At 60.9% G+C, this 12,994-nt stretch overlaps 1 protein-coding gene across 2 annotated transcripts in view; it reads left to right on the top strand.

Moving 5' to 3' along the window:
• The first annotated feature begins 4,335 nt into the window (after positions 1 to 4,335).
• Positions 4,336 to 12,994, top strand: part of ZCCHC24 (zinc finger CCHC-type containing 24) — a 56,709-nt gene continuing 48,050 nt past the window's right edge. The window contains exon 1 of one of the 2 annotated variants that reach the window (XM_062213966.1): positions 4,336 to 4,661. In XM_062213966.1, coding sequence (XP_062069950.1) covers positions 4,416 to 4,661 — 246 coding nt within the window. In that variant the 5' untranslated portion in view covers positions 4,336 to 4,415. The remainder of the gene's footprint in view (positions 4,662 to 12,994) is intronic. The other variant, XM_062213965.1, reaches the window with a different exon arrangement.

Here is a 12,994-nt window from a genome sequence, read left to right as displayed (position 1 = left end):
GCAGAGACCAGCTTTCTTTTCTCCAGATCTTATCTTCTCTCCAGTGCCCCACTTTGGAAAGCATGGGGTAGCTGGAGTCACCAGACAGGGAAGGGGACAGGGACACGAGCCTTACCTGGGAGTTCTCACCTACCTTCAGTTCTGAGGACACTCCACAAGGCCAGAGCTGCCAGGCTGGCCAAGGAAGGGAGAGAGAGGACTTGGCGGTGGGTTAGGAGCAGGTGGCTTGGTGATCAGCTTCCTGGGTGATAATGGCAAGTCCTTTTCCTTCCTTTCCTGGGCCATGGTGCCTCCTCCTCTGTAGAGTGAGGGTCTGGACTAGGACTGCTGCTGTTTTAAATGTGAAGTTGCTAGTGTGTACACGACAGAGGAGGGAGGCATGGAGATTGGGCCTGGCCTGGTCTGTAGGCCTCTGATACCCAGCTGGTCCCTCAAACCAATGACCCCCACCCCACAGCAGGTGTTGTCTTAGGGCATCCTGGCACCTACACCCCCTGTGGCCTCAGGTCATTCGGCTGCTATCCAGGCAGGCTGCCTGTAAGCCACTCACATTTATCGATCACCTTATGGGTACAGAGTCCACTGGTGATCAGCCGTGCTGCAGGCAAGGGGAGAGGGAAATATACAAAATCAAAAAAAGTCATCCAGACTTCCAAGGGGAGGGTACTCTGCCCACGTGTGCATCCATCTTTCCAATCACTCATCGACCTAGCAAACATTCCTGTTCATCCACTAGCTGTGCCCTGAGCTCTCTGTTGGAGCTATGGGGGGTATGAGCATAAAGGGGCAGAAGCCCTCAGTGTGGTCACCAGGTCCGACGTGCACCCTCCCGGCATCACATGACTGAAGGACAGGGTTGGACCTCAGAGGTGTCAGACCCTTAGCCTCAGACTAAGGCCTGTGGAAGTGTTGGGTATGGCAGGCACTTCGGTTTGCCACAGGTGCCACGGCTACCTGGTCATTGCCTTAACCTGGTGATCTCCTGCCTGCGCCTGATTTGAATTTGCAACCCATGCTAAGGGAAAATGGCAGCACTTCAACAGAATGGGCCACCTTCATCTAGAAGGTGAGTAGGAGGGGCAGAGACAGATGGGGCTGGCTGCACCAGGGCTCCTCTGCGCTCCCTGACTGTGTACCTGTGAGTAAGAGCCCTTCTCCGGCTGGCGCCGCAGCTCACTAGGCTAATCCTCCGCCTGCAGCACCAGCACCCCAGGTTCTAGTCCTGGTTGGGGTGCCAGATTCTACCCCGGTTGCTCCTCTTCCAGGCCAGCTCTCTGCTGTGGCCCGAGAAGGCAGTGGAGGATGGCCCACGCCCTTGGGCCCTGTACCCGCATGGGAGACCACAAGGAAGCACCTGGCTCCTGGCTTTGGATCGGCATAGTGTGCCGGCCGAAGCGGCCATTTGGGGGGTGAACCAACGGAAGGAAGACCTTTCTCTCTGTCTCTCTCTCTCACTGTCTAACTCTGCCTATCCAAAAAAAAAAAAAAAAAAAAAGCCCCTCTCTGGACAGCAGTTTTTCTATAAAATCCAGAGGTCTCAGTCCTACCTGACACCCTTTGAAGCTCAAAGACGGTAGCAGACTTGTAGAGATGAGTCAGAATATTTCTGTGGGCAGGTGTTTAGCCTAGTGGTTAGGAAATCAGGGCCCAACCCTGGTTTGGTCTCCTTACTCCAGCTTCCTCCCCAGGTGGACCTTGGTGGGGGTGGGAGGGGCTGCTCTGACGACTTAGATGGCTGAGTCCCTGCCATCCATGTGGGGATGTGGACTGGGTTCTTGGTTCCCAAATTCACCCTGGCCCTTCCTGGCTGTTGCAGGCATTTGGGGCGTGAACCAGCAGAAGGGAGCATGCACTCTCTCCCTCTCTCAGTTCCTCTGTGTGTCTCTGCCTCTCCAGTAAGTAATTAAAAAAAAAGAGATTTATTTATTTATTTGAAAGTCAGAGTTACATAGAGGGAGAAGGAGAGAGAGAGAGAGAGAGAGAGAGAGAGAGAGAGAGAGAGAGTCTTCCATCTGCTGGTTCACTCCCCAATTGGCTGCAATGGCTGGAGCTGAGCTGATCTGAAGCCAGGAGCCAGGAGACTCTTCCAGGTCTCCCACATGGGTGCAGGGGCCCAAGGACTTGGGCCATCTTCTACTGCTTTCCCAGGCCACAGCAGAGAGCTGGATTGGAACTGGAGCAGCCAGGACTCGAACCGGCGCCCATATGGGATGCCGGCACTGCAACAGGTGGCTTTACCTGCTACACCACAGCACCGGCCCCTTTCATTGTATTTTGTGAATTATTTCTTTGACAATTGCTCTAGGGCTTCTTACACACATTAATGTATCATTCTGAAGCAGACACTGGTTCCAATACAGCTCTCTACTGGGAAAGCAGTGGAAGATGGCCCAAGTCCTTGGGCCCCTGCACCTGCGTGGGAGACCTGGAAGAAGCTCCTGACTCCTGGCTTTGGATCAGTGCAGTTCTGGCCGTGTGGCCATCTGGGGAGTGAACCAGCAGATGGAAGACTGATCTCCCTCTCTCTCTCTCTCGGCCTCTGCTGGATAGGAAGTGGAGCGGTGGGGACTTGAACCGGCACCCATATGGGATGCCGGCACTGCAGGCGGTGGCTTTACCTTCCACACCACAGCGCCGGCCCCTCAAATAAATTTCTAAAAATTAGTTATCACATTCCCAACAGACATGTGTTTTCTGTTTAAACAAATAGGTTAACACTGTTCAAAAATATAAAAGGTAGTATCTAGGTATGTCTTTGATGCATATAAATACTTAGGTATGATCAGTATACACGCTATATTTTGCATTGAGCATTGCAAATTGTTTTCTTGGAAAGCACGGAGATCTGACATCAGAGGAGCTCTAGCTGGTGGGAAAGGGCCGCACTTGGTGACCCCAGGAGGCTCTCCTGGCGCGGGCATCGTGGATGCGCTTAGGTGCCGGGCCTCAAGCAGGGAAAGGGAGAAACCCTACGGGAGCGCTGACCTTTACAAAGCGCCTTCTGCCTTCCAAACCCAACTTGGTGAGCTTGCAAACACCGCCTGGGGTCGGACGACGACCAACCCCATCCCGCAGAGAGGGAAACGGGCGCCCCCGCAGCGGCCAGTGCCACGCAGAGGTCACTCGGCTGCAAAGTGAACGCCGCCGGGCCGGGCTGGAGGTGGGAGAGGTGACTTGGGGGGCAGGCAGGTCCGCTGGGCGGGCACCCAGCCGCTGGGCCCCGCCGATCGGTCCCCGCGGAGACCACCCTGAGGCTGGGGCGCAGGCCTGGTCGTTAGGGGCCCGTCGCGCCGGGCCGGAGCTCCCCCAGGCTGAGGAGGCCTCACTGGGTTGTCCCGAGGAGCTGGGTGACAGCCGCCTTCCCGGGGGCCCCAGGCCCAAGCTGAGGTCCCGGCAGCCGGCCGAAGCGCCAGCGGAGGCCCGGGACTGGGGTCCTGGCGGACGAGAGCGGCGAGAGGCGAGGCGGGCCCGGAGCAGAAACAGGAGAAGACGGAGGGGGTGGAGGGAAGGCGAGGGCAGGGGGCGGGGAGTCCTTCCCCGGGCAGGAACCCCGGCCCCCCCTGGCGCGGCCGGCCCGCGAAGCGATTCCGCAGATGGAAGGAATTAAGTGGGAGGGGGAGGGTCCCGCGGTGCTAGCGAGGGGAGGGAGAAGCGCAGGGAAACATCCGACCAGAAGCAGAGAGACGGAGACGGAGGCGTAGACCCGGACTGCCCGACGGACGGAGAGACCCGGGACCTGGGAGACCCTGGCCCGAGACACGGGCCGCAGCGGGCGTGGGGAACAAGGGAGGCGGACGCGAGTCCAGAGGAAAGGACAGCAGTGAGCCTCCGGGCAGGCGAGACGACGCTGAAGAGGCCGGGGCGGCACCGAGCTCGCCGCGGGGTCCGGGCGCTGGGTGGGCCGGGCGGCGGCGGGGTGGGGCTAGGAAGGGGGCCGCCCACCGGCCCGCCAGCGCCGCTCTGCACATGCAGATCCGCCCCGGTCGCCTCTCGCCGCGCCCCCTTCATTCCATATTCAACGGAACAGCCAATGGGGGCGAAAGACGGCGCGGGGTGGGGGCGGGGCCTCCGGGGGACCCCGCCTACGGGGCGGGCGCCGAAAGGGTCAGCGTTGAGGCAGATAGCGGATCGCGGGGCGGGGCGGGGCGGGCGGCGCGGCGGGGCGGGGCCGAAAGTTTCCTGCCCAACTTTCGCTGCCTCCTTCCTCCGCCCGCGCGCGCCCCGGCTGCAGTCGGGGGGAGGCGGCGGCGGCGGCGGCTGCGGGCAGCGCGCGGGGCGCTGGGCGCAGGGCGCGGGGCGATCGCCGTCGCGGCCCGGGCGGCTGGCAGCGGGCGCAGGCTCCCCGGTGCCCGCCCCTCCGCTGGAGGGGGGGCGCGAGCGGGCGGCCGGGGAGGGGCCGGCACCGCCGCGGCAAAATGAGCCTGCTGTCGGCCATCGACACGAGCGCCGCCTCGGTCTACCAGCCGGCCCAGCTGCTCAACTGGGTCTACCTGTCGCTGCAGGACACGCACCAGGCCAGTGCCTTCGATGCCTTCCGGCCGGAGCCGCCCGCCGGCGCCGCGCCCCCGGAGCTGGCCTTCGGCAAGGGCCGCCCGGAACAGCTGGGCTCGCCCCTGCACTCCAGCTATCTCAACAGCTTCTTCCAGCTGCAGCGCGGAGAGGTGGGTGCCCCGCGCTCCCCCCGCCCCGCGCCCCGCCGCTCCGGGCCGCTTCCTATCTGCCCGGCTCTTCCTGGCCCGGCCCCCGCCGACTCCGCACTGCCGGGCCGGGCTTGGCTTGAATTCGTTCAGCTCTGCCAAACTCGCCGCCCCAAGTCCCCGGGGCTCCGGCAGCGCGTCACCTCCCGGCTGAGCCCAGCCCGGAGCAACTCTGCTTGTCCTGAGGGCTGGGGGGCACGGGTGCGTGTGGCCGGCGTCTGGGGAGGGAGTCTCTACAAACAGCCGGGTGCGGCCAGGGCGGGGAGCCCCTTCCAAGTGTCCTTCCCACGCCCAGCCCTATCCCCTCCTGGCCACCGCTGGCTGGGACCGGGAGTGCAGATTCTACGGGGAGAGCCTCTGGCAAGGGCCTAGGATCTTTTCTCCTCCGACCTCAGCGGTCCCCAGCCCCTGGAGATCCGTGACTCGCCGGCTCCTGCTCGTCCCACCCGGGGACCCCCAGCTTCCCGCCCTCCCCCAGCCACATAGGAAGTGGTTTGTGAGGGCTTGACCCTGCAGACTGTGCTGTCCCCTGCCCTCCCAGCCTGGAAGGAAATGAAATGGAAATCCTCTAGAGCTCTTGGGAGGGGGACCAGATAGGGGAGGAGAGGTTCCAGTTGCCCAGCGCCTTCTACACAAACCTGTGCGCCTGTGTTGCAAAGTCTGGCTCTTTGATGGATTCAGTTACAAAGTGGCCGGGCAGTGCCTGCTTTCCAGCTAGATAAATACACAGATTCCTGACCTCCCAGCCCCTTTCCCGTTGCCTCCTCCCAGCCCACTTGCTTCCTGCCTCATTTGGGAATTGTAGACACCTCTCTGTGGTCCCGGCTCCCTCCCCTTGTGGAGGGGGTGGGTGCCGCTGGGGAGGACACCCGGGGGTTGTTTCCTTCTAGACCTGGGGACTGTTGAGTTCTGAATGGGTGGTGGGAGGAGCCCATGGATGCCAGGGTGCGCTGGAGATGATAGAGGGAGGCAGAGGGTCGCTCTTTCTGGTCTCATTAACGGCTTCAACTCTGCCATGATTTGCTCGCTGGGTGAGCCGTGGAGGTGGAAGACGTCGGCTTGAGGCCCATGCTTCCAGGGCTGACCTGTTGACCTCTGTGGGCGGACGTGGGCAGAGTGCAGGGAGGCTGGCCGGGGTGCCTGGTGAAACACCTGTGTGCCAAAGCTCTTTGTGAAGGAGGAAGCCGTCTCTCCGCGTGTGGACTCATTCCTGGCCCCGCACTTTTCTTCTCCTGAGAGGCCTTGCCGCCTCTTCGGGGAGCTGGCTTCAGGTGATTGGGCCTTGCCGGACCGTTCGGGGGGTGCTTGTTCGGTGTCTGGTTCGTTTCAGTTGTCTGTTCTCTCACCAAACATTTGTAAAACTCTTGTGGGCCCTGGGGGAGGCACAGCCCCAGACTGGCTTGTGGGGCGGGAGAGAGAAGACAGGCGATGTGGTAGGAAGGGTGGGTGGCTTGGGGAGCGCCTGTGACCCCTGCAAGTCTGTCTGCTTCCACTCTGTGGTGGCCTTGTTGTCCCCTGTGTGTCCCTTGTCAGGGCCTGGGGAGTTTGGGGCCACAACAGGTCCACTGTGGGAATAGGGATGCCATGTCTTTTTGGAAGTTGCTAGCGTCTGGGATTCCAGCTGGGTCTCGGGAAGATGTGCCCCCTTCACTCACCTCAGTTTCCCTGTGAAGCAGGTACAATGTGGAAGGAAGGAGTGATGTGATTTAGGGCATCCCTTTTGCCTCCGCGGGCCTCAGTTTACCCATGTCTCAGGGCGGGGCGTCTGAGATGTGCCTACAGCCAGGCTAGGGTGCGGAGGAGAGAGACAAAAGAAGCTTCCCTGATGCTCACAGGCCAGGAGCTTCCCTAGAGGAGCAGGACGGCCATGTCTGCTGACTTCCGGAAGGCTCTGTCTCACTCATCCTCACCCCCCACCCACCCACTTCGCATCTTAAACCCTCTCAGAGTCCCAGCTGTGCTCCTGGGGACAGGCCTTTCCTGCGTCCAGGGCTTAGCCAGTGACCTAATATGGCTCCAAATAGCAACTGGCTGAGAAGGCAAGAAAAAATACCCCCACCTCAGTGCCACCGAGGGGCTGGTCGGAGAGGAAGTAAAGTTGCATGTGGGCTGCAGGGGACTCTACGGAGGGACCCAGGGGCCCGGAGCGTCGCTGTTCTGTGCAAGGCCTGGCAGGCGCGGTGGCAGTGCCTGTGGATGTGACTTGCATGCTGACCGCTGACCACGGCCTGTCTGCGCCAGCCCCTGTGCCAAGAGCCCACCCCCTCCTGCACCCACCACAATAGCAAAAACACCATGAATGCAGCTGGGCTGGGGGGAGCAGCAGTGAGGACATGGGGGCACAGAAGCCCATTGTGCCCCTGGAACCTCGGCTCTGAAAGCTGAAGATAAGCCAAGGGTTCCGAGTGGCGCGCTGGCCCTGGGAGCATCGAGGGAGGCGGCAGGGTTCACATGCAAGTGCGCCAGCAAGCGCCAGGAGGTAACTCAGAGCAGGCGCAGGCACTTTGAGCGCTTTTCTTAACAGGTTTGTGCGTCTAGAAACTTGTTCCCGTGAAGCTCACTTTCAAAAACGGATCTGGGCCAACGGCCGTGCGTCTCTGCAGAGAGATTCCCGGGGCCCTGACTGAACCCCTCCTCTCTCTCTCCAGGTACCCAAGAGTGCAGCTCTTAAGAGTGGGGGTGGGCCTGCACGGGGTCTTCCCTGCCAAGTTTTGTTTGGAATTTAAATTCACGGCTGTGCAGGGGCTGGGGGATCCTGCCGCGGGAAAAGTCCAGTTACTGCCTTGCAAGGCATCGCCCCTTGGGCCCCCCCGGGTGGGTGTGTAGCCCTCCCCCCAACCCCCAGGAGTCCCCATCCTCACAGCTGTTTGCTCTCCTTCTTCCTCTGGGGAAAGAGGTGGCAGGAAGGTGTGGCTCTGCGTTGAAATGACCCCTCCTTTGTGGGTACTGGGAGAGAGGCTTTGGAGTCAAATCCGCTTGGGGAACATAGCATACCCTCCTTCCCCTGGAGACATACGATGCCTGCTCACCTGGTAAAGGCTCTGAGAAAGCCCGCACTACAAAACCTGCTGGCCTTTCTTCCGCTCAGCACTTCCCAGTTCTGTTTGCTCAGAGAGCATTTCCGGTATGAAACGCCTGCCAGCATTCTTCCGAAGAGCTCCAGGCCCGGGGCACCCACCGAGGCAGCCCTCTCCCTCGATGGGTGGCTCCCCACCTTTAGGGAGCTCTTGAGAGAGCTGACAACACAGGTGCCCTCCCTGTGCTGGGAACTTGCCCTGGGGCACCAAAGACCCCTCCTCATCGCCACTGTGGCCCGCCCATGGGAGACTAAAGAATGACGGCAGGGGTGTCATGACGCGCTTTCCCGGCAGCCTCCTCGGTCAGTGCCCAGTTCTCTGAGGGCAGGGCTCCCAGGGCTGGCTGTGTCACCTGTGTTCTCCGTGGTGCAGGTGAGCCGAGGAGCTGCCCTGAGCACTGTGGGTGGCTAAAACAAAGCCGTGCTTCTGTCCAAGGGTGCAGTTGGCCTGGCAGCGGCTGAGGGTGGGCTTCAGCCTCCCAGGTTGGTCCCCAGCAGCCTCTGTGGCCTGTGTTGGGTGGGCCAGGGAGGGGTGTGGCTCTGGGGCTCTGTGAGGAGTGGCCAGTCCAGGCCAGCCGGGGACATGGGAGGGTGCCCCCCATTTCCTTGGCCACCCTCGGGAAGCTATACTATGACTCAAGAAGGGAGGATTGTTATTGGAGAGGCCGTTGGCCAGGGGGCCTGACCCTCCCTCCATCAAGTGACGCTGACTGGGCGGGCGGGCTCCCGGGGAGGCCACAGCTCGTGGCCCTTCTGAGGCAAGTGGCAGGGAGGAAAGCAGGCGGCGTTGGTAATTAGTAACTGGCAGAGGCAGGGAGCCAGGCGCTGTCAGCACCAAGAGGAGGGCCCTTGGAGAAGATGGCTTTGGAGATCAGCCGCCTGCTCTTGGGTGGTGCTGTGTTCTGGACACCTCTTTCCATAGGGCTCCCATTATGCAGAAGAGAACACAGAGGCCCAGTGAGTCCGGGGCAAAGCTAGATCCAGGACCCTTCCACGTTCCAGCTTCCAGCTCCCTCTGTGGTCTCCAGCGTAGCTCTCCGCTGAGTGGTGCCTTGGGCCCCAGTGCAGAACAGGCAGGAACCAGGGGCACCCTGTCAGGCCTCAGTGCCCGTGGCACTTTGTCCCTGATCCCTAACCTTTTAAGGAGTGGTAGGCGTTGGTTAGGCATGGGCCCTGGATTTCCTACTGTGTCCCTACTTTGGCTGGCCTGCTGCTGGAGAAGCAGAGGAGGTGGGCGCTGAACACTTTGTGGGCGCTTTTGTATCCATATCACAGCCGAGTGCAGCAACCTTGTTGACCAGTTGGGGAAACTGAGGCTTTTCAGGGAGAAGATGATGTCGTTAGGGACACAGTGGCAGAACCAGGACTCCAGCCTGGGTCTCACAGTGCTGATCTGTTTCTCTCCTCTTTCTTCCCTTTTCTCCCGCGAGCACACATGCGTGTGTGTGTGTGTATAAGGTGGTATTACAACTCCTCTGGCCATGTGGTCTCCTTGAGGTTTCTAAAAACAGCAAGCATCCCGCTTCCTCTATGCTTTATATTACATGCTGTTGCGTCTCCCTAAAATGCCGTTCCCTGTCCTTGTACACTATGCAGAATCTGGCTACTTCTGTGTGACCCCAAGATGGTTCCTCTCTGAGAGACGTTCCCTGCTGCCAGGGTGCAGACCCCTGTCCAGCTGTGGTGGCAGACAAGTTGAAAGTGCTTCCGGTGAAGCTTGTCCTGACACTGGGTCTCGCCACACTAATGTCTGTCGCGAGAACTGAGTTGTCCGCACTCTGAGAACAGGGATGGAGTCTCTCCATGTAGCAGTCCCGGCATCCTTTGCTAAGTCAATGCCAGGGCATAGGAGCTGCCCCTTGAATGTTTACTAGATGGGCAGGAGGATGGCCAGCTGGACGGATGGACAGATGAGTTGAAATCTCTCCCCAGCGGAGGCTTCAGTGTGCTCATGGTCCTTAACCTTCTTTGGTTACGAACTCTTGAAGAATCTGTGGACAACTGGAGTCCCAGCTATCAGCACAACACATGGAACACAAACATGCGTGCATGTGTGTGACACCCCCGTGTGCCTGTGATTTTAGGGGGATCATGGACACCCCTGCCACCAGTAGATCCCAGATCAGGACCCTGCTGTAGAGCCTGCAAGTCTCAGTGATACCCCAGGCTGGCTGAATGTTAGGGTTCTTCCCAGTCTGCAGTTCTCAGATTCAAGCTTTCTGTGTTCTTTCAACACATGTAAAGCGGCAACAGGAGACACTCTGGTCCCATGCTTATGTGCTAGGCTGGCAGAGGACATGTGGCTGGGAACCCTGGGCACCTGTCAGGTGAATGGTGAGGGAGCTGGAGGGACCTAGAGGGGGAGGGGACCTCCTGGGTCTTCCCTGATGAGTCCCTGTGGTCCCTGTCTGCTTCCTTACTGTCTGGTCCTTTCTTCTTTTGCCTCTGCCTGCACCTTCTCCCACTCTTCCTGAGCTCTGTGTGTGCACGGGGAGCTGTGTTTCACACACGCTGGCTGGGTCAGGGGTGCTCCTGAGGGGCCTGGGTGAAGGGTTGCTGCCTTGCACCTGCCTGGCCCACAGGTCAGCTGGAAGCCTGGGAAATGGGTGCAGAGGCTGCCGCTGAGTGGCCAGTGGGGAGCTTCAGTTCAGGGGCGGCTTCCCTTCCCATCGGCCCCCTTCTTGCCTCGCCACAGGTTGTTTCTTCTCTCTCTGAGCCCAGCCCACGCCCACCTGTGTTTGTGTGCTTGAGGTACGTGTGTGCTGGACTCCAGATAGGCCCCTGGGGGTACAGGTGCAGATCCCCTTAAGAGAATGCCTGGGGTCATGTGTGACACTCATGGCTTCTTATCCCAAAGTGAGGATTGTCGTGCACATGCATGTGCGGGTGAGGATAAGATGTTGTTCAACAGAGAGAAAGGACCCCGCGACTCCCGCAGAGCTGGGGCCTGGGATCAGGAGCTCCTCCTCCAGGGTGCTCTCATGTCTAGGGACCAGGACTTGGCATTTGCTTTGGCCAGGCCTCCTTGGGGCTGGCCCTTCCTGGCCACCCAGCCCGGGGCCCCCTTCTCCAAGACCACACCCACTGCTATGTGCTTCCCTGTGAACGTTGCTGCCTGTCCCCACCTCCTGTGTCCTATCTCTGTAGGAGTCACTTCTCCCTCTGGGCTGCTTCGGGAGCTTCCGTCCCCGGCCCCTCTCCCACTGTGCCCTCTGACTGTCCCAGGGAGGTGCAGGATGGGAGGGGAAGCACGGCTTGGCCGTGTGCTCCTGGGATAACTGGGGTCAGCCCTGAAACCCGTGCCTTTGCTCGTTCTGTCTCCGGGCACAGCCCCGAGCAGCTGGTGCGTCACCTCGCCAGAGCTCAGGGGCTTAACGTCTGAGGTCACCCCTGGCATTTTCCTCTGGGTCCCCTTCCTGTAGGGGAAGCCAAGCTGTGCAGGCCCTGGCCGTCGGACCTGGGTGTGCATTTCCTCTCAGCCACATGCTGGTGGTACATCGGGCTGCGTTCTCAGCCTCTGCTTCTAGCTCCCCAAAATGGGGCAGAGAATGCCCGTGCCAGTAGGGTTCTCACCAAGGACGTGGGAGCTAAGGAAGGGGGAGGGTCTCCTGTCTCTGTGAATGTGACATGCAGCCCGATCAGAACGCACTGTCGTCGCCGTCTCTTCCTGTTTAACTTTCCCCAGCACCACTGGGAAAGTTTGGAGAAGTTCCAGCAGTGGGCAGAAGAGTGACACTCGGTCCCCCAGGTGTGGCCCGAGGACCCTAAGCTTCCTGCTGGCTGCTGGGGTCACTGAGCAGGGAGGAAGGCGAGATGACCTCTAAGCCCAGAGGCTTCCTCCCACCACACCAGGGGGGCTGTCCCCCACTGGTGCCCAGAGCAGTCTAATCCAGGGTAGAGGAGGCTCCTGCTCGGTCCCCAAGAACTCGGAGGCCTCCATGGTGTCAGGACATCTGTTACCTCACCGGTCAAGTGGGTCCCCAGGCCCTGGCGCACCAGTGACCGTCCACACCTAGGACAGTCGCAGGCGTGAGCAGCAGCAGCACCGGTCTGGGCTCCCCGCTGATGGAGGATGGCAGAATAGCACCCAGCCCTGCGGGAGAGACAGGAGGTGTCACGCATGCAGAGAGAGGCTTCAGAGCTCCATCGGGGGGTCCCTGCCCCGGCTGGGGTGTCTGGGAGAGCCCTGGAGGGGACCGGGGGCTTCAGGAGCACCTGGCTCTGCACCTTGCGCTCCATTCGTTGAAGCTGAAGGACTGAACAAGGGGACGGCGTGGATTCAAGGCGGCGGTGCTACTTACAGCAGACACAGAGCCAAGTCCTAGAGAGGGTTTGGATGGACCTAGAGGACACACGAGGGGCGGGGCGCCCAGCGCAGAGCCAGAGAGAGAGGGAGAGAGAAGCAGAGCTGTCCCTCGGGGACTCCTAGTGAGCAGCTTCAGGGCTGACCGATGAAGGCCTCTGCGCCTGCCTTGCCCTCCAGGCCGCAGGCGGAAGGACCAGAGGCAGTGCCCGTGGTGACTAAGTGCCCCATGCCTGCTGGGCCCTCAGTCCCCGGGGCTCAGGGCCTTCAGAAAGCCAGACCGCGGAGATGGTCAAGTAGGCCCCCCCTTCTCTGCACCATGTCACATTCGCCAGCTGGGAAACCCAAGCGGCCAGGCCCCAGCTCCACCCTGGAGGGCATGGAGCTCCGCGTGTCCTGACCTCTGTCCAGTCCCTCCAGACCCTGCAGACAGCGGGGAGGATGACTGGCCTTTCACCTCCATGGCTCGAGCTCAAACTGGGCTGCAGCTCACTGCCCCACCCACCTCTCACTGCCTGGCAAGCGAGACCCCCAGCCGTTAGGCCTGGCCGGGTGCCCTCCTCTGTGTCTCCTCTGGGCCTCAGTCTCTCTGTCTGTGACGTGGGGATGATGGTGCCTTGGCTGACCACCCTCTGCCCTTTCAGCTGTTCAGTGGTGTTTGTCTTGATTTGGGGCTGGGAGCAGGAAGCTGGAGCTGCAGCTGGGACAGGCTAGAGGGCACTGGAGGTGGGGTGGGGGTGGGGCTCTGGAGCGGGCAGCTGTGGCCCCTGCTTCTCTGACCGTGGAGCCGCCCGTGGGCCTGGGCTCTGCTGTGACCCTTCAGCAGCAGCGGGTGGGGCGTGGAGCTGCGAGGAGCAGGGCCGCCTGCTCAGAGGCCTCTGGCGGCCCCGGGGTGCCCAAGGGCCATCCGTGGGCAGG

Source organism: Lepus europaeus, chromosome 17 (assembly GCF_033115175.1).
Source record: "Lepus europaeus isolate LE1 chromosome 17, mLepTim1.pri, whole genome shotgun sequence".
In the NCBI taxonomy this organism is placed as follows: domain Eukaryota; kingdom Metazoa; phylum Chordata; class Mammalia; order Lagomorpha; family Leporidae; genus Lepus; species Lepus europaeus.
This window is presented reverse-complemented; position numbering and strand designations above follow the sequence as displayed.